The sequence below is a fragment of the Syngnathus typhle genome, linkage group LG12 (genome assembly GCF_033458585.1).
Source record: "Syngnathus typhle isolate RoL2023-S1 ecotype Sweden linkage group LG12, RoL_Styp_1.0, whole genome shotgun sequence".
NCBI classification, from domain to species: domain Eukaryota; kingdom Metazoa; phylum Chordata; class Actinopteri; order Syngnathiformes; family Syngnathidae; genus Syngnathus; species Syngnathus typhle.
Genome location: NC_083749.1, coordinates 6754566 through 6776299, shown reverse-complemented (window position 1 = coordinate 6776299; position 21734 = coordinate 6754566). Strand labels below are relative to the sequence as shown.

Here is a 21734-nt window from a genome sequence, read left to right as displayed (position 1 = left end):
GATACAGTTTTTCAGCCTATATGCACTCCCAAGACACTATATTAGGTTACCCGTGCACAATCTAAATCCAATACAATACACATAGATTTTATTTTTATACCTGAACATGCAGCTTTATTAATATTTTATATTGTTTAATATTTAATGTTGTGAAAAAATTATGTATTTTTTAACGCATGATTATATCTACATGACATGTATATTAGAGGTCACCAATGTGGTGGCCTAAAGAACCACGAGTAGCCCATGGGCCTGTTCTGAAAATAGCTCACCAGTGATGGCATATTGTGATTTCCTAGGATGGATGGAATGATGGATGGAGTAAGACCAGAATAATTCTAAGGCCCAAGAGCTGTGTTTAAGGTACACGTATTCACATTTAAACGTCGCTTAATCTTGATACCAGCAATTAATCAGTGAAGTATTTCAACAGAAATTCAATTTAATTCCACACGATCGCTCACCATTTATTCATCAAAAAGCTTTGTTTTCAAAAGTGCAATGATTCTTTTTTAAACAAATTAAACACAATACAGAATATAGTTATAATAAAAAAAGATCATATCTGCTTTCAGTGTAGGAAAAATAGCATTTGCAGGAAGCATCACAGTATTTACACACAGAAAAAGCCATTCAGGTGCTTAGCATTGATCCCCAAACCCGGATAGAGATAAAGCTTAATTTCAGAATAAAATAAAGAATATAATTCAAATTAAGACACATTTTGCTGCAAGAGTGCATTGGGCTGAAAACATCACAGGACTGTACCTCCAAAATAAGGTGCAGGCTTGATTGCAGTTAGCTTAAGAAATGACATTCCACCAAGGCAACCATGTTCCCCAACAAAAAAAGGCTATGTCAGGTGTTCTTCTTTGACTTGTCTTTGGTCTGGAGGTCCTTATTCGCCCCGTTAGCTGGAGACTGTCGGCGCTTTTTGGTCGGCACGCTCTTGGCCGGCACGCTCTTGGCGACGTTGTTCGTCGACGGCGCGGTGAGGGCGGCGTACGGGGAGAAGCCGGCGAAGAGAGTTTTGTGGAGGACCGATTCGATGGGGGCGAAGGGCGACGTCGCCGAGCCCGTCAGCATCATCCTCGCCTGGAAAATGATATGTAACATAATAAAACAATGTGTAACCATCATGAGTTTATCTTGAGAGAATAAATGTCATGAATAAAATTTGAATTGAAAAACCTGCGTTGAGTGGAATTGGCTTAATAAGTTAATGTGACAAACACTTTGCTTCTCATTAGTGAAACGTGACTGATAAGAGTGTTACTATGAAGTAAAAAATAAATAAATAAACAACAAGATGTAAAGGCAATTTAATGTGATGAAACACCTCTTTGTACAAAATTGTGACGAATCAGAGGTGAAAGGCGCTGTCGGGTTTGTCAGACAAGGATCGAGTGATGCAAGGCTATGGAAATGATGCAAAAGTCGCCGCCCTGAGGGTAACATCCAGCCGAGGCGAATAAGATTTAAGAGGTTGAAAGGAGCACAAGCACGATTTAGTGTTCCAATACTTTTGTCCCCAAGTAGCATGGGAGGTCAACCTACAGCCCGTGGGCCTTAAGTAGTCCAGCATGAAATTTGTTGGAACTTTTCTTTTGGATTCCCAAAAAAAGCAAACAGTCACAAGTTCCATTTCCAATTCGGTGGTTCCCGTTACAATCTAAAAATAATTACAGAATCGTGAGATTAATAGTACGATAAAACCGAAGAGTGAGATTCCGAGCTGATGACATCCGTAGTTGTGACTGACCTTGTTGACCACAGTGAATGTGGTGTAGATGAGCATCAGATGGTGCGTGTGGAGAGGCAGGTAGTGAGTCTGCTGCAGAGCGAACAGCACCGCCCCAATCAGGGTCACCTTGGTGGAACTATCACAGAAGCACACACATACTCAATTAAGTTGCTGTCTAACACATCCATAAAAGGTTTTTAAAAATATGGATGACTAAAATGTATGCAAGGGTTTACTGTAAAGGTCAAATTTACCTAAACTGGGCCATTTTTAAAAAAATTGCCAAATGTGCATCCAACTAGGAACCAGCAACACTAAATGTGAAAAGATAGTTTTCCAAAGGACTCACTAAGACATTTTGAGGAGCTCGTTGGTTTCCGGTTTCCACACGCCGCGGACGAGCTGCTCAAAATTACTTATCAGACCTCCTCCAGCTCCTATTGGACACAAAGGTCAGGCATGGTATCCTTGTATTAAAGAAGGTTTTGCAAGACTTCACAGTGTTGAAATACTATTGATGGATAAACTCTGAGTTTCTTGAATACCTCTGGCACAGCCGATGGCGATCATGACCAGCAGTCCGTCTTTGTACTTCTTGCGCGCTTGTGTGACGCCGCCCAGCACCTTCCACGTGCGTGTTACTTCTTTCATTATGGACAGAACTAAGCGCAAAGGGGGCTGTGCCGTGGAGCTGTACATCAGGTCCAGAGGGCAGTAGAACACAAGGTACCTGAGCCCCCCCCCAAAGCAAACACTAGTCAGCAGTGGTGGTAGTAACACCCTTTTACCAGCCGGGGGCAGTGTTGATTCTGAATCTAAAAATTATATATATATATATATACAAATAGCTGGCCCTCTGGATGGCCTGCCACCCTCTAATAATATGAATGGCCTTTGAATTTATTTTTCAATCTGAAAAACCATACCAAAACTTTTTTTTAAATCCATTTCTGGGGTTTTCAAATAAGTATTTGAAGATGTTTTTAAACTGTTATTTGTCCTTCCATATATCTTATTAAAATCCCTTTACATGTATCAAAACGTTTCTTTAAACTGTCAGGGTATTTTTAATTTACAAAAATCTTGAAGTCCTGTTTTAAAATGCTAAAATACAATGTATTAAAGTAATTTGTCTATTCCCCCCCCCCCCAAATTAATTAAATTAATTTCTGTACCTGCCCCCTTGACTGATTCACTGCCAAACATCACAGTTACAGCACATATTTGGCGTCAGCCTCTGTTCTCACGTTACCTTAACTGCAATTCCATGTTGTACTAGCAGAGAGAGACAGTCTTCAGATTATAAAGTTGGAAGCCACTCCATTAAAAACGTAACCTCTTTGTGTAACCTTATTGTTGCTTGTGTTAGGTTTACCAGAGGAGCGAAGCGAGCAGGATGCTGGTGCCGTTGGACAGCGGCGCCACGGGTGGTTCGGCCAGCATGATGCCGGAGAGCACGGCGCCGCCGAAGCAGGACAGCATGGAGCTAAACCAGCAGGCCAACGGACTCGTGCGGGAGACCTCCAGAGCTCCTGCATGGTAAAGTAGTTCAGTACATATTAACTAGACTCAAGTAAATAAATGGAGCATAGAGTACAATGTGGTTAAGAGGATTAGGAGCTAATTGCCTCCAGTTAAATACTACTCAATGCTGCCTCCTGTTTCAAACACCGGATTCATTTTTACAGTTTAAAACTATTTACACACCATTTAACATCACATCTTGTGACTGAGTAACACAGAATAACAACACTACACAAGTAGACTATAATGTCAAATAAAATAGAAATAATTTATTCCATCATCATCTCAGAATGATAATGCCAAATTATTATCATAGGTCTATTTGACATATCTGATGTACTGTAAATAAGGAATGCATTCTTTTGTTTTTTTTAAATGCAAAATAAACAAGGTTGAAAATCGCCATAAATTTTTTCATCAGTTAAAGTGCCTTTTTTGCTAGTATAAACAAACTATAATTAATTGTTGTGCTAATACATCTGATTTGGGACTTTATACTGTACATCAAACCAGTAAGATAAATTTAACCAGTCCAGTGTAAATATTTAAACAGTCACTTTGTACTAGAAAAGATGGCCCGAGAGGTCAAAAGGTTAAGAACTCCTGCTCTAGACATCTCTGTTAGACCATTCGGTCCTAGCTCGACCTGGCTGGTGCACTTGGCTAGCCCTTCAGGTAATCTGGATTAACCAGAGATTAAAGACTGCAAGAGAACCGGTGATAAACTTGGATTAACTAAACCTCAGATTTATTCTACAGAGGGTGTAGGGCAAACTCCACACAGGTTCTTCAACTCTTTAACTGCTGATATCTGGACTTTGCAAGATACTTGCCACACCCTCCAATCGACATAACAAACCTTATCTTTGCTTACTTCTAGCCTGAAGAGATGCATCACTACGTTGACTTTTAAACTGCTCTTTTCCTTCACATGCAGCCTGCTTCCTCTCAAATAAATCCAATGTCCACACAGTCGTTGCAAAATAAACGCTGGTGACGGCACTTTGGCAGAAAACGAGTTTGCTAGCCTAACAGTGGCCAGGGGCCTTTATTTACTTAACAGCGATTGGGGGAAGCCTTTCACTTAGTGGTCCTATATAGTAAAATCTGTCAACTAAAAGTGGTGTTTAAAACATAAGAATTATTATTTGTAAAGAAGAACGCAGAAAAGGCATGACAGGTTAAAGTAATATCAAGCTGTTGTGGAGATATTATACATCAGAATTTGAATAATTCTTAAGTAAAATCATTTCTTCAATATTGAGAGCTGATTTTAAGTCCCATATTGTAATTTTAACATTTTTAGATTTAAATACTGTCTAGAGTAGTTGCTATTTCTGAGAAATTATTACTTAATGTACTTTTATTAAAATTAATTAAACTCCGCCTTTACACCTGCGCTTCCACTGGTAGAGTCAGTGCACTTTCCTTCCTCCTGTATTTAAACCTGGTAAGTAAAACTAAGTGGAAATCTAGTCAGCTAATTAGGAATTGATGCTGTGAACTGCAATATGTACTGTACAATGAACATAACATTTGTTAAAAAGACTTTTTTATTGTCAGGAATGGACGACAAATATGTCCACGTATGTGGCTAACAGCCAGCGAGCTAGGAAGCTAGGGTAAAATTAGCCTTGTTGATTAGCCTTGTTACTTAAGTGTTGGCTACCAAAGTAGTAGTAGTAGTAGTAGTAGTAGTAGTAGTAGTAGTAGTAGTAGTAGTTTCCCTTTAAACAGGCTAACAATGGGAGAACAGATGCCTTTCACTCCTATTAATCCACACAGTAACACAAATGAAGCAGTTTGATTTGTTGATAATTATGCACAATTTATTTGATGGTCTCTCGTGTACACTCAAATTGAGTTGAATAGAAATAGTAAGAACGAGACTTTGAAACGTAGACAAACTAGACATCATTACAGATGCCGTGCCAAGATAATTCAAGACCAAAGCACAAGGCAGGTTTCATTTTAGTATACTTTTAGTGAATTTTTTTGGATGATTATTCTAATATGAAATATGTGACTTGGCTTATTAACAGTTGAGAAACCGCATTAGCGGGACAGCTACTATTTGAGGAAAGGACCCCCAGGAGTGCCTCACGGGAATTGGAGTGCGTGCAGTCAAGACAAGGGAGGAATAAATACAGCAGAGAAAGAGGAAGTGAGGTATGGCCAAAGGCATTCCTTTCCTTTTTGGGAACAGAATATAGTCTTCTTGAATGTTGACTTTATTACACTGCATATATTTATGACACTACTACGTCACATGCATGTTTTTGCATGTGGTGCATCCAGCTTAAGTGCGGTGTCACTTGTAAACTGAGATGGTCATAGTGGGGTGTTAAGAACAATGGGTGAAAAGGTTACAGGCGCTCGGATGCTTTGTGAGGCAAGTTCCAAAATAGACCACGCTAGCTTGACGACAATGAACTCAGTTCAAGTCCACCTGTTCTTTACGCCATTAGCACTGTGATATAATGTCAACGAGAAGGCACACGCTTGCATTTTGACACAGTTACACATTTTTATTTTGTCTGCAAATTCCTTGTTGCCCTTTAGTCGCTGTCCAATGAAAGCATTTGTCGCTTACATGCTTTTTTTTGTTGCTGCTTTTTTTATCAGCCAGTGTCCTAACATGTCTGTACTTGCTTAATGTAGCTTTATTTTTATAGTTCACCTCAAATAATTATTGTCTCCATAACTGGACTAACTTGATCTCAAGTAAGACATAATTAGGGTGTTCAGTCTTAGTATTTTATAACAGTTTAGTGACAGTTTAACGTGTTTGTTTAGTCTTAGTATTTCATAACAGTTTAACGTGTTTTATTGTGACATTTTAAACAAAGGAAAATATGTTTCTGTTTGTCAGTGAACAGCGAACCTCAATATCCGCTTAGTTGTTGTTTGGCATTCACAAATTTGAATATTAGGACTTTTTTTTAAGACCCTTGCGCCCGTTTTTGTGCTCAAGTCAAAGCATTTGAAACTGTATCCATCTTGTGACAACAGTAGGCAACTTTAGCCATCTTTTGGTGTGTTTGGTACTCCGGGACTTTTTGTTGACTTGTTGCTCCAAAATATCTTGAGCAGTTCAAGGTTTTATGCTGCTGTAAGCTACATTTTCACAAAATTGTATCATCCATTCCTTAAATGCTTAACTTGTTCAATATTTGCAACATCAGAAGTTTACTGTAAAACGATTGTCCCGTGGGTGTGTCACAAAAATGCGATTATGTGATTCAATGCAATTTATACAAATTTGTTTGTACGTGTAATTACGTCATTAACCGCAACTGCAAATATATGTAAAACTGCTCTAAGGTTGACTTTGGATTAACATTGCATAATATTTTCAATATTTACACTTATCTTTGTATTTGCATTGTAGTGTTTGAGTCTGGAGGCGGAAATTAGTAAGAAAAGGTCACGCGCAAGTACTTTTGTTTTGACAGCTATTAAGTTTCAGGCTTTGCAAGAAGGAAATTAGTCAAATTGCTCCACTGATTGACTGTTAAGGGAAGTTTGGGAAATTGCCAGCGGTTAGATGCCAAGCACACCTGAGCTTACCTGGCTGCTCCCTCAGAGCCATGACCGACACGATGTAATGCGCCGCGTCAAAGAAGGGAAACATGGACAAGTTGGCCAGTCCATGAGACAGCTCGTCCAAAGAATCCATAAGTTGCCAATAAAGTTCTATAACTTCGAATGTTTTAGAAAAAAAAGACAAGGCACCAGTCCAACTCGAAACATCTGAGTGAGCGCCTTAGCTTGAACACTTCCGCCAAAGCGGGAATACAAAAAAAGAGCGAAATTACTCTCAAGGCAACGGTAAGTTTGAACAACTGAGGTCGCCGTTCGTCAGCGGGCAACAGTTCGGCTCTGAAGCCACGGTGTTCATCGCCTGGTGGCGTCGTTGATCAGTGCTGTCATAGTCACATAGAACGGAATTCCTGCTTCGTGTTCCGCCATAGTAGCGATGCTGCAGGAGGAGCGAGAGCAAGAGCTGCCTTGTAATTGGCTCAGAGGGAGCTGGTCGAGCCAATCAGGTGTCAGGAAGTGGCAAAGGCTCGACCTCCGCCACGAGTACCTTTCATGCTTGTGTTTACATGGAATAATATTACTATTGATACGATTCAATCGTATTATACTCGTAATAATCGTATATAATCGTAACGATTGCCATGATTGATATAATGGGATTGACATATCACTTTACTGGTTCTTTTATCTCAAACAAATTATTTTACGTGCATTACCTGATTGACACAGTTTAACAAATGAACAACAACAATATTTCATCTCTCTTTTGTGCCAATAAAACTGACAGGAACAATTTAGTAAAAGTCAGCACATTTGATACATTTTGTGATTTATTTCCATCAAAAGAACATTATTTTAGTTGTCAAGGATTAACAAAAAAAATAATATATATATATATATATATATATAATTCTATTCTTCCATCCATGTCCAGTCAGTGTTATGCTGTCTTGTACTGGTTACAGAAATACTAGTAAATTAAAACTTTGGAATTTTAAAACAGAAAATAAAAGTAAATAACACAAATACCATCGAGGCAGAAGACCGTAGACATTGGGGACTGATTAAAGTATACACTGAAAGTAATATGCGTGATACATTTACATCTTATCACTCACCTTTAAGAAAGGGTTTAAAAAAATATTCTGTCAACTATAGCGTTTAAAAATTATTCTGTCAAGTAAGCATTTCTGAAGAAAGTTGTACTGTGCCCAATATGCCGCTAGAGAGCAGCAAACATCCAATGCTTCATATGTTAGAAAGCCACTGCTTGGGTACTGATTATTCAAACATTACCAATAATATAAATTTCTTTCACGTTATCGGTATGCATATTAATTAATGGTCTTTTCAGTTACTTTATGTAAAGACACTGAATATGTCATTGATTCCTCACAATAATTATGAAACGGATAAATATCAATATGCAGTCCTATTTCTATACATCTCTGCCAGTGTTTACATTTCTAAACGATCACATCTAGTACTTTATTACATCCTAGAAAACCACAATGCTACTTTTAGAACAGGCCCACTGGCAGCTCTTGTGGTCCTTGGGGGCTACCTGGTGCTTATGTGCACCACATCGGTGACCCGTGATACATCAATCGAAAAATCTGTTCTGTGGTCCATTGATGTATGTATGAGGCTTGTATTTTAGTATACACACATCTCGGAATGGCGCGCCAAATGAAATGCACATGGAAGGTCAGTGCAGTGAGTCAGCGACTCAGATTGTTGTTTTCGGCCTCAGGCACACGACATATACTGTATGTGGGACATGGGCCGCCTCTGGGTCTGGCCGGAATAAACTGGCACCCCCAGGGCCACACGCACACTCGCGCGCACACACACACACACACGGACTACACACACACACACGGACTACTCACAAGCATCTTTAAGCGCATTCTGTCCCATCGCACCCTTTTAGGCACGTCATTCTCGTATTATATCCATATTATTTTGGGCCCGGGTTACGTCCATAACCAAATAATAACCTAACAACATGCTCTCTTTCCACAGTTTGATATCATGCTGGCAGCATTAAGCATTCATTTGCACTGAATAATGACAAGAATTCTTGACTTTGTAATGATGGAAAACAGGTGGGGCACCAACCACTTAGGTAAGCTACAAACTCTCGCATTCACATAATCTCCTTCTCAATCCAATTTACGCAAAATAATACGTACATACAAAAACACAGGTGTAAGGAATTTCTTGTTGCTAGGTATAATTGATGCAGCACATTATTTTGTCCATAAAAAAGGACACCGACAGCTACGGAATAAAATAATTGCTTCAATTTCTTGTTCATTCTAACGCATGGTGCCACTATAGGTGTTCCACATGACTACTAAGTCATACAAAAGAAAATGCGTTAAAGCACTGTTTTTTGGTAGTGCAATGCCAAGCTATTTATATGTAAGAACTGATGAAGCCATTTTAGTCATTACCAAAAAAAAAGCTTTTGAAAAAGGTCTTGATTTAAATTCAACTATCATGATGAAACTGAATTACTGTTAAACAAGTTCCCCTGGCCCAGGTGGTTTGAGTCTCCACCGCAACTCCACATTCTGGGCAAATCATTCAAATAAAACTGATGACGTTTCACAGGGAGGTGTTGTGTTACTAGTTACTGACACCCTAAGGCTCTTAAACGTCACTGCAGTTAACAGATAATAATTCAGGCTGTATATCTTAATCGAAGTTTAAAAGATATGCAGTTTGTTTCCACGAGAGGGCCCCGAGTTGCTTCTTGGTTATATTGGTGGTCCCTTGGACAAAACCAGTTGAAAACCCCTGATGTATAAAAATCATGTTTAAATAAAATCTTATAATTACATTTGCATTGCATGTACTTCTTTTAAATAACTCTTAATTAAATTAATATTTAATCTATTTAATAACTACTATATTGAATTTTATTTTATTATATTTTATTTGAGCAGTTTCAATTCAACATCCTTCTGGAGATTTTTGTTCTTTTGTGTTAATTATCTGGCATTGGACCTTGATCCAAAAAACCCTCTAGAAGATGCCAAGAAGCTTTGCCAATGGGGATTCAGAATGCATTTGTATGCCATAATCAAATGTATTTGCACTTGAGAGGAGGCAAATTTCGTTGTCATGCTGCAGACAGACGTCGGTATTAATCAAGGTTGACTTGAGCACTTGTTGTGCTGAGGAAGAATGCTGCTCTTGACTCTCTTCGCCTTTGAGTATAATTGCTGGTGATTGGCGCCCCTCACTGTGTGTACTCACTGATGAGGAAAGACACACGCACACACTGCTATCTCCCAGTGAAGAACAAGGGCTAGTGCATTCAAAACACTCATTACGTGCTTCAGTACCTGTGGAGGACGAGATTTGTTGATGTATTTGGGCTGTCTCTTTAAGAAGGCATTCCAGAGGGTTTTTTTCTCTCTCTCTTCTTTTCCCACACTGATGTGGCCGATAAACTCGGAAGGCAATGACCTTTTGGGATTTTGAGTCGATAAATTGGTGTGTGGAAAACAAAAATTCCCCGCACAATGCATAACAGGCATTCCTAGGAGACATGCCGGGGCATGTTTTTGAGGAGAGTAAGCGCCACACGCTCACATATACACACACACCAGCCGTTATTTTTGTGACGTGGGTGTGCACGAGTGTTTTTAACAATGGTTTCAGTTGAGACACTGTTTACATAAAGCCACTCCCAACTGAAAATGGTTCAGTGATGTCATTTTGGTCTTTCGGTCGAGTTTTTGCTTGTGGCACTGTTATGGATAAACAGTTAAAACATACCTGTTGCTAACCCAAACAGCAGCTCATATATACTAACAAAGTATAGTGTCGATTTTACTTTAATTGTTCAGCCTATTGTTCCAATGGACATTCTTGTATACTTTATTGACATTTGGAGGGTAGAGCATGCCATTTTTTCCCGTTGTCATCTTAACTAATATACAGGGAACCTAAAAAAACTTTGGAACATCATCCCTGTTGTCAAAAAGTCGTTGTCATGTCAACAAATCATCCCTGTTTTCACAAGGTCGTTGTCATGTAAACAAACCCTTCACGCCATCGCTAAACACGGATGCTACGTAGATAGGAGGTATGGAAAAGAGGGCAGCAACAGATAGGGGCTTGATCTGGCTATCCATAGAGCTGACGTAGTATTTCAAGCAAGGAGAAAGTTGGGGGGGCCGGATGTGGGAGGGTGTTCAAAATAGATTTTATCGTTTCGACTCTTGTTCCCTGACGAGAGGCCTGATAAAAGACAACAATTGGCAGTCTATTCAGGCCTGCGGCAGCCTCACTTCTAAAGTTCTCCTTGACCTAATCAATTCATTAATCAATATGATGTTTGCCAAGACTCCTTGGTTATGTACTTCCTTCTTGTTACTTCCTGCCGGAATTTTTATGTCCAGTTTGAAACCACACATCCCAAAACAATTCTCTTATTCTTTGGCCCCTCTGTCACATGATCCGAGTAAAACAAGTATGATACTGGCATAATTTTTGCTGTCCAAAAAACATTTATTACTCAAGGATTATTTTCAAAACATTTTATCCAAAACATTTGTTCCTGTTTTTTTGAAATATAAAAATGCTCTTTTATCCAAACATTTTGACTTTTCCCAATTCAATAGATCCCATTTCCAATCAGATTGACTGCCGCAGTGTTTTATTATAGTTGTACCTTATCCACTTTATATCTGGATTTATTGCATTCGGTGTACATGCAGGTTAATATGTAAAAATCTTTTGACCCATTTTTATTTTCCTGATCTTGCTGTCCCACTGGCAAACAGGCTTCTTTGTTCTCTAAAATGCTTGCAATTAACCGTTATGAAAAAACTTGAATACTCACTGCCAAGATAGAGGGAAAAGAAATGCAGCGATAAGAGAGTTTGGGAGTGTCTTTGCAGGAAGGGGGAGGGTGGGAGGGGAGAGGAAGGGGACACTGCAGAATGCTGAATCAGCTCCCACCGCACAAGCTATTCCAGAGTGTCCCAGAGGGAATGGTTTTGCTCTGAAGGCTCGACACTCTTCATAACTCTGAGGGGGCAGGGGCCACCAAGCGATGGATGGGGGGGTCAAGTTACCAGGGTGGGGCTGCATGACTGCTCACAGATGAAGCCATGAAAAAAAAAAACAGCTCGTTGAAAAGATAAAAACACTTAAGGTTAAAGTCACATATGGAATGTCCTGTGTGGGAGATTTGTGAGGATGAAGCACTTCAGAAAATGGATGGATGGATGAACATAAAATAATGTTAAATAATATAAAGAATATTACTAATTTTATTGGTCGTCTTTGTGGCAAAATTCAGAAGCTTCAATCAATGTGAGCTGCCCCTTAAGGCCAATGAAAAAAAAATATCACATCTGTTGCTAGGCAGAGTAGATAGGGCTCCATCACAAATCCTCTCACAGGGCAATGAAAAAAAGATGTATCACAGTTCTTGCCGGGTAGAATTAAAAAAATGTTGAATCAGCCTAATTGGTTAAATATAGACGTAGTATTTTCTTATTGCTCTGCATTATCATTGCTCTGCATTGATAATATACACCTTTTGTTAACATTTAAAAATCTGGCCGGGGAATCGTCGTTTACTCCACGCAACTGAATGTCGCTGACATTTCAGCCCACGTCAGCCTGTGTCAAAACAATGGCGGCGCCGCATGGAAGGTCGAGACTTTCTCATATGACAGAGTGATACTGGCATGACTCAAGAGAGAGCCTTTTATATTTGTCTACAGGAAGGAAGTAGAAGAATGCTAGGAAGTGCAGTTCAGTCAAAAAACCAACGGCTAAAAAGGGCCTTGAAAATCCATGTCAGGCTAATATACACTCACTTGCCAAAATGTTAAGTACCCTTTCAAATTCCTTGGTTCATGCAAGGGAATTTCCCCAAACTGAAATCAGGCATCCCTACATAGTTGGATCGCGTTGCCTACACAATCTAAAATGGGGAGAACTTGGCATCAAAGATTGACAATCATTTTGAGGAATGGCCATGAAAAAGACAAGGCTAGACGTCGTTTGTATTTATTTGTTGTCCATTTTGCCCGCAGCTAAAAGACTAGCTTCAAGGTCCACTATAATAAAAACATTGGAATTCCACTGTGAGGGAATACTGCGTGTTTTTTTTTTCCCAAAGCATGTGCCAACGATAAGACTCCAGAATTAGTATTCTGTCTCCCCTCAGGCATGCATTCATCTCCACCACAATCACACAATCATTTCTAAACCCTCCTCCTCTGAGTCTATCTCTTTTTCTATCTACTTTGTCCTTCATTGCTCCTCCGTATGCTTTTGCACACCCTTTTTCTCCTCCTCATCTCTGCATGGATAAAAACCCATTCATGTAAAGGTTTTCTGCTTCTTTGTTGCAGCATATTTCCTTTTTGTTTGTGTATAGGCAAAAAAGATAATAAATATAACGATTCTCTGGAAGATAAATATGGCTAAAGTCTTTTTAGCATTTTGCATAGCTTTTTTGTGCAACAAGCTCATTTAATTTAATTCAGATCATAAGTATACAACTAGAATAATGATGTTAGCATAATTGCAAAGTAAGATAAATTCAGTGGGGATTTTAGTTGAACTGTACTTGCACTTACAGCAGCAACTCATTCCCAACTCAATGGCAATTATTGTTTTTGTTGTTGTTTACTTTACAACACAACTAGACACAACAAAAGGCAGATAATAAAAACACAGACATTATTAATCAAATTGATGTGAGCAGACGGGTGGGAGGATGCTAAAGCCAGCTGGATCTGTCATGGCTGCTTTGACGCTCTACCTCCCCAGGTGTTACCTCTCGAAGGGAGGCACGACTGGTGCTGCATTCTTCCTGCGTTTGCGTGTCTGTCTGGAGGGCAAGGCAACACTTTCAAGTCAGGTTTCGGTGCCAGCGTGTGGTGTCATGTTGAGGTGGGCTCGTCATGGCGGGCCTTAGGGATCTCGGCTTTGAGGACGAACGCTCCCCACGTGTGAATTCTTTTCATATTAAAAACCTGACTCAAGAGAGGAATTGTACCTTGTCCTAATATGTCAGACATTAATACATGCTTACATAGATTGATTACATAGATAGTTTACATACATAATGTAGTGCACATTGACAGATCCACTTTGTGTATCTGCCTTAGCATGCTAAAATATTTCACTGTACCTCGGCATGGAACATCCTAAAAAGACTTAATCATTTATGAAAATATGTACAGACGTTATTTAGCAAAATGCTAACCAGTAGAAGAGCAAAGCTAAAAATATTCCATAGTATTTTGTAGTTACTGCTACTGGAATGCTAAGCTAATTTTTGAGCTAGCAACTACATAGTCAATATTAGTTTTAGTGCATGGTTTTATTCACTTATTAGTTGTAATATTTAATGGTACTTTCAGTATATTTAAAATGAATTTATTTGTCATAAATGTTTTCTAAATATATGAAATCATCTTTATTATTTTAAATGTTCCCCTTTTTAATTTAAGATAAATAAATAATGAGCAGGAGTCATTTGTCCTTTGACAGCCATTTTTTTAAAACAAGTGTGTATCACAGGCATTTGGGGCCATTTGATGGCTGACCAGGTATTTGTGGCCTTCGCAACATAGATTTGCCCACCCGCTATTTTAGAACAATGAAGGGAGTGTTCTAGAGTGGCGTAAAAGGCGCTTATGGCGTGCATTCCCGTGGGCATGATCTAAGCGAACCTTTAAACACAGTAACCTACACCTGCTGGTATCTGGCAGACAGGAAGCAGTGTCGTTGCGGCTCTCGTTTCACTTCCTCTGCCAGCTGAAAAGCAGGAAGAGAACGCTGATAAAACCTCAGATGATGATGGTGGTCTAAAATACCAGCAGAGAAGACCACATATGGCGACTGATTAGGAATAATGTTTGCAAATGTGACCAAAGACTTTCAAAAGGGACCTCAGCACTTCCACATGTCTTATTGGGCAAAAGAGATCATGTGACCCGGATGTGGCATGAATAAGGATGTCCTGCTGACAGATGCACTTCCTGCAGGAAAATCAGATGAAAGGTTAGCATGTGTTTATATTTTTGGCAGCGGAGATGAGAAAAAGAGTCATGTGTGCTGGTTGGGAATCAGCTGTTTATTTGGTCATTTAGCCATTTTTTGGTCAAGAAACTTCACTTGTTGCTCATGACTAATCAGCTGGTCATTCTTTGCCCGCTTTTTTTTTTCTTTCCCTCTCTCACACAAATGTCCCCACGTTTTACTCATCCACTAACCACCCTCCTCTCCCACTCTGTTCGAACTGCAAAGCTTGTTGGGCCTTACTGGAAGTGCACAAAAGGCTTTTGTGGCACTGACAAACTGTGCCTGAACGTATGGGAAGAGATTAACCGTGCATATATTATACCATCACTATTAATACAATACAACAGAAAGCAAGTTATTGTGAGGCACTCATGGCGTATGCATGATGGGAGACGACATGACTCTCCTGAGATTTCTGTGCTTTGCTCATATTTGAGGGCAGAGAGAGCATTTGTCATCGGAAATGGAGAAAATCTAAGCGTGAAAGGTGCAGAGGAAGTACAGATGAAGAGATGGGAAGGGGGGTACATTCTACAAAAAGGATCCCCCCCCCCATCCTTTTAATGAGACAAAGAAGAGGAAAAATGTGAGAAGTGAGCATGTCTGATGTGGACAGACAACAGCTCCATTATGTCACCATTCCGAAGGAACACTAGTACAGTAGTTTAGTTAGTTACAGGATTTACGCTATAATTTATTCAGTCTTGACCCATATGTTGATTAATTAGATACAGCATTTGGGGCTTTTAGTAATTTTTCTATATGTCAGTTTCTATAATTGTATAGATATTGTATCTTATGCTTTACATATTCACGCGTTCGTTCTATTGCACTATATTGATAGTCATCTTATTTAAATTCAGGATTTCCCAATCTATTGTTATTGACATTTATATTGTGTTTAAATCCGTTTGTCCATTTGTTAGCTTGTATTTTAACTAATAATCCTCATCCTATGAGAATTATGAGGACAGGTATTTGCTTTTTCATCACTTTAATCTTTAATGTCAATTTATATTATATATGGATCATTAATAGTTAAACATTTAATATTTACTCTCAACCCATGGGAAATAACATGTCTCGACACTTTAAGCTTTAGATTTTTTTCTCTTTACTCTTAATATGCATTAACTTATCTTGCATTATTCATTCTTATAAATTATTTATTAGAATAAGCGCTGAAACGTTTATTTATAGTAAGCCACATATTTTATAATGGTGTTTTCATACTACTGTAAATTTCTACATATATTTCTATTCAGTATTTATGATCAATTCATGGGATTTATTACTTATGATTCCAAATATGTATATTTAGATTTGTTTTTAATTCTCACCGAGTCACTCGATTCTGTGATTTTCTTTTACTTTATTTATTACTATTAAACCGCATACCAATATTTGACATTTCATTATTTGTATATTTTACGTCATTTAGAATTCCATTTTAATGTTGTATGCTTTTGTAGGAATAAATGATTTCATACTTACTGTCAACCAATTGGCATTATTACAGGAGATTTTCATCAACTTCTTTCTTCTGTTCTAAACAATGGGTCCCATTGAAGTGACTTCATACAACAATTTTATCGCGCAAATACACACACACTCCCACAGACAAGAAGAAAGTGCAGACGTGTGCTCGCAAGCATGCAAACAAAAACAGATGCTTACACGCATACCAGCCGTTGTTTGATGATCATGCTCCCATATGTAGTGTGAAACTGCATAATTCAACACCAGGGAGACACAAAGCCCGCAAGATTGCGCAATTAATTTTTATTTTTTTTTCCCACCTATGCGTGCACATCACTCGTGTAGCACGTGGTTAGGTACACAATACCTTATTCCAACGTCAGTGCTAACAGTAAATCACGAATCCAAAAGCAATACCACTGCAAGACATGCGTGATTACACAATGCACACATGCCAGAGAAGGTGATATCATTGCACATTTTGCAGACACGCCACCAATGAAAAGGTGTGTTAAGGGTCATGAAAACACATGGCAAGACATACGTTCATTTCCCTCCTTCTGTGATTTATGCGTCATTTATGGGGGGAATGGGCCATTACCGACATTTTTCTCTCCTTCTTCTTCGGTCTAAGGAGAGAAAAAAAAGGTTGTAACCTGGAAGATGGGATGTTTCATCAAATTCTTTTTACTTCCAAGCGCATTCCACCATCAGTTATCGCGTGTGTGTGACTTTTCTTTCTAGCGGTGTGCAATTTCCCATCTTAAAGATCCATGAAAGTCCTTTATATGCAAATCCAGACACAAAAGCTAACATTTAATTACCACACATAGGGAAAGATTTTTCACATACCCCCAAAAAGCGTTTTGGATTTTATAAAATAGATCGTTTTAGAATGCTATCTTGAGCCATGTCAAGAGAGAGGACCATTGGAAAAAAAAGTCACATAAACAAGGCCAGTGGGCCATAACCATGTGAAAGGCCAGTGTCCGAGGCATATAAAACAGGTCCATGAGCCGCATCCATAAGAAAGGCTCATGAATACTGCCCTTGAAACTCCCCCTTGAGTAAGAGAAAAGCTCAGAAAACGCACCCCCACATTCTCATACAATTCATATAGCACATTAACCTATTCCTGCCAAAAACCATTACATTTCCCCTATGGAGTATTTCAGCATTTCCAGTAATTAAGAATGCATACAGTCATGGCTGACTGGGGCTGCTAATTCTTGAAGCGGGACCCCCACCCCGAGCCCACCCCTTCTCTTTTTAAACGTGAGAACAAAGGTTTCAGTGTAGGCAAACATTTGAATGAATGAAACCCCAAACTGACCATTTTTCTGCCAGAGTACTAAAGCAAGAAAATAAGCTTGCACCTGTGGCTTTTTTGTCAACACATGACAAGCTACACTAAGTAAGAACCAGACTGGAATTTCTGGTTAAAACCCCTCCACAACCCCCACCCTACCCAAATAGGTGCTTACTTAGGACAACAAACTTTTTGGTCAAGCAGAAAAACATAGATGAAGAGTTTTTCCAGCCCACCGACTGACATCTTTTCTATCTTGTTAAGATTTTGCCCAGTATTTACACTAGCAACTGTTCCGCTCTGTTTCAGATTTTTTTAAAAAACCTCTTAGATATCTTTGTTGACACTAAATGTAGAAATGCAGGTGGCTTTCCCGAACACCTTTTTAAATATTGAATATTGTTTTTTACGCTAGCAATGATGCTGAGTGCTAGCATGTAGGCTAAATCTATTAGCCACGAGCGCTAACAGCACTCATGTAAACAAACGCAATCTGCGTTGTACAATATAAAAATTTTGCAACCTTTGGCGATTAGAATTTTTAATATCACTAATATCACACATACCAGACTGATCAAACTCATACAATTTGCAATGTGCATCAACTATTCATGCTGTACAAACACTTGATTGATTGTCATCATTAGTGGTTGTTGATTAGTTGTATCACATGTCAAACTACTTCAATTTCATCACTCCATCTCTTTCAGCAACATACACAATTGTTCATCCCGCTATTTTAATAAGGCACCATAACAGCTGGCCTCCATTTTCTGCCTGATAATAAATTCATTTGTCCGGTAATGTAATCTTCTGGGCAGACGGACAAGTGAGGTGAGTTAACGTTTCTCCCCAAATCCCATGAGGCAAAGTCTCACTCATCTGACTGATTATAGTGAACAGTGCTTCTCTCCTTACGCCTCCTCCTCCTCCTGCATAATATTGAAAAAAAAAAAAAGCCTTGCGGTTTTGTGTGTCCGTGTTTGACTGTCAGTGTCTTAAAGGCTCTAAGTGCCAGATGTGTCCCTGTTACATTATAAATGATTTTAACGTCTAATGGCTCAGTTTCAACCTTCAAAGTCAACTTTACTTATCAATAAATAATTGAAACAAATAAATGATTTAAACCAATACATTTTATCTCAATTTGTAAAAAAAGGACTTTAAATGAGCCACAATGTGTCATATTATGATGTAAATGAACTTCCAGCAGTCTGTCTGAGGTCTGACCAATACTAAATGATCGTTGCATAAATAAGAGAAAACTAAACATGACATAAGCCACAGCCAGGAAAGATGGAGTCACGCGATGTCATATCATCAAGTGCGTGACATCATGTGTCTGAAGTTCAGCAATAACTTGCATCCTTGCATAAGCGAAAATAAAACAAAATGAGCCGAAAAGTTGTGCAACAAAACCCAGCAGTACTCCCAATGCTTAACGACAAACAGCCTCAATTTAACGCGATTAAAAAGTAATTATGATCATAAAGCAGACACTCAATAGTGCGTCCACTTCATTAAAGTCATATTATGAAATATATCTGTGAAAGGAATACATGTAGTTGCTATTTCCAGCGGGGCGTGCATGATGTGGATGATTGCAATGATGCCAATAGCGAGGGTCATTAAATCAGCGGCGATGTATGAATACGTGATGAGGCTGACTTGAATGCAGATGAGGTGCATGTAGAGCAAGTCTGGTCACAACGCTGCCTGGGAAAGACAAAAAAAAAGCCTCATTAAGAGTCTGCTCGAGTATGCGCCGGCAACTTGGCTTTGATGCCGTTTCAGAGATCCAAATGCGAAAGCAACACAACACGTCGTGCACCCTACTTTTCTTCTTACATATTTCATCGTTTTGGATCACCAGACCGTTTTCGACCTTGGTGTCCTCACCGCTTTGGTTAACTCACGGCTTTGACGACCCAGTGTGGAATTTCAAGTTTGTGCGGTCGACTCGCAGACATGCAGACGACATGGCAAATGTTCATACTGGGTTTTAAAGTATTTGTGTCTTCAGTTATGTTAACAAACATCCAAAGCTACTTAAAACTATGCTGTGTAAACAGTCCTTCACACCTATTTTTAAATGTTAGCAAAGTAAGTAACCAAAACATAAAAACACACCAAAACCATTTAAAACCGTATTTCTAATACTTTCAGGTGCCAATATATTATTCCCATGACAACCAAAGACAAACTTTAAATAAAAACACTGCATGAGCCAGTGTCACCATGCACATTAATGTATTTGTTTATGAAGTTCACTTTAGCGTGACTTGACCTGAGGTCATCTGAAGGCTGTGGAGGAGCTAAAAACAAGTATGATGGTGGAGGGGGGGTGAATCGTGTCTGGGAAACAAGTGTGATTCACACGCTGCTCATCCTCATATGTTCTCTACCGCCTCAGGCAGCACATGTGAGGGGGGGCTTTGTCTGGCATCTTATGATACCCTCTCCCTCCTTCGTAATTTGACAACTTATCCGCTTAGGTCTAATTAAGGCTTTGTTGTTCATTTTGGCTTCACACGTTGATCGCTTGGTTTCATCACCCAAAAGTGCACTTGACACACGTAGACCACACGCTGCACACACATTAACGCTGGTTAACTTGTTATTATCTGCCAAAGAGACTATTAGAGTCTTTGAAGCCGCGCAATAGTGGAAGTGAAAGCCGGAAAAGGTCAACACACTCAATTTCTGCTTTTGAAAACAGCACATGTGACAGTGGTCGTTAAATAACTGTCATACACAAAACACCCATTATGATGTATGAAATAATACAATAATTAAATTCTATATATAGTCTTTTTATGCATTTTTGTCCGTAAACAGTAAATCCTTGTAGCTTGATGAGTAAATCTCAACCATTTAATCATTATTTATCATGTGTTAAAGTTCTGTAGTTTATGTGTTAAATATAAACAAGACACTCACTTACACACTCCCCCTAGCTATGATATCTGAGACCTGTTCTGACCTGGACATCTGTAGACTGCTAATGCAGCTGGCAGATGGGCCCCAGTGTTTGCATTTGTGTGTGAGTGTGTGTGTGTTCAAGTGAGAACGCTCATGTTTGTATTTGTGTATGTCAAGTAGTTTGGCATGGCAGCAAGCGGCTGGTGGGATCAACCAGGGCGATTGGCGGCTGCCAAAATCATGCAGCCAATCACAAATTGGGGAGCTGCTAAGGCTTCACCGTTTACACACAATTTGCCTTCGCTTGAATAACACAACCAATACTTGAGCGGGAAGGTCAAAATACAATACTGTGTTAGGTTTTATCCATTTTAGAGGGGGGCCATTTTGTTTTCGCCGTAACAAAGCAAAAATGTTCTCAGGTAAGGAGCAATTGTGTTTTTTCTGAGTTTCCTGCATGATATATTGAAGTGTCAAATGAATCCCACTAACATAATTTGCGCGTAAAGGAAAAGCCAAGCAGCCAAAAACTCTTGAGAAAATAAATTGCAATTATTGTGTTATTAAGTACATGGAAACAATGGTGTCCCTCATAATGTTGAAATGTATTCTTTGGTATGTCTTTCAGAATCCGAGCTTGTCCGGGCAGCTACGGGAATGCGACAATGGAGGCCGAGAGATATATCGTCATTCGATACCGGGTGGGCGATAAAGAAAAATAATTGGGTGGGTTTGTGGGCGTTTTGTTTGTGCATGTGAGGTGTGCCCATGGCAACCCCAGAACGACAGGGAAGGATTGTGAAGGTGGTTTTAAGGTGGGTCGAGCTGCTGTCTGGCTCTCAGAAGGCTACGGTTACGTGGGGAGGGGGGGCAGAGGAGGGTCACCTTCACATGCTTTGTAAACCTGTCCTTAGGGCAGGGGTGGGCAAACTACGGCCCGCGGGCCACATCCGGCCCACGGGACCGTTTAATCCGGCCCGCCAACCCTGAACAAATTGTATTATTAAACTTTTTTTTTTTGGTCGTTTTGCCTGCAATGACTGCGTTTTCCCAGTAGATGGCGAAGCGCTCGCCTGCGCATTTACTACCGGAAGCCGTGTCAGAAAGCTCGGTGCACACTCACAAGTGCGTGTACGTAGTAGT

At 39.4% G+C, this 21734-nt stretch overlaps 1 protein-coding gene across 2 annotated transcripts; it reads right to left on the bottom strand.

The window, feature by feature from the left end:
• Window positions 1–424: 424 nt before the first annotated feature.
• Window positions 425–7258, bottom strand: tmem38b (transmembrane protein 38B). Of its 2 annotated transcripts, none has more exons than XM_061293158.1 (6): window positions 6839–7258; window positions 3120–3276; window positions 2290–2474; window positions 2094–2181; window positions 1763–1880; window positions 425–1095 (listed from the first exon to the last, which is right to left on the bottom strand). In XM_061293158.1, exons 1-6 carry the CDS (start codon window positions 6945–6947, stop codon window positions 859–861), a joined length of 894 nt encoding a protein of 297 aa, XP_061149142.1. In that variant the 5' UTR covers window positions 6948–7258; the 3' UTR covers window positions 425–858. The 2 variants fall into 2 exon arrangements, with proteins under 2 accessions (XP_061149142.1, XP_061149143.1); XM_061293159.1 differs by having other exon boundaries at window positions 6829–6968.
• Between the last annotated feature and the right edge of the window lie 14476 nt (window positions 7259–21734).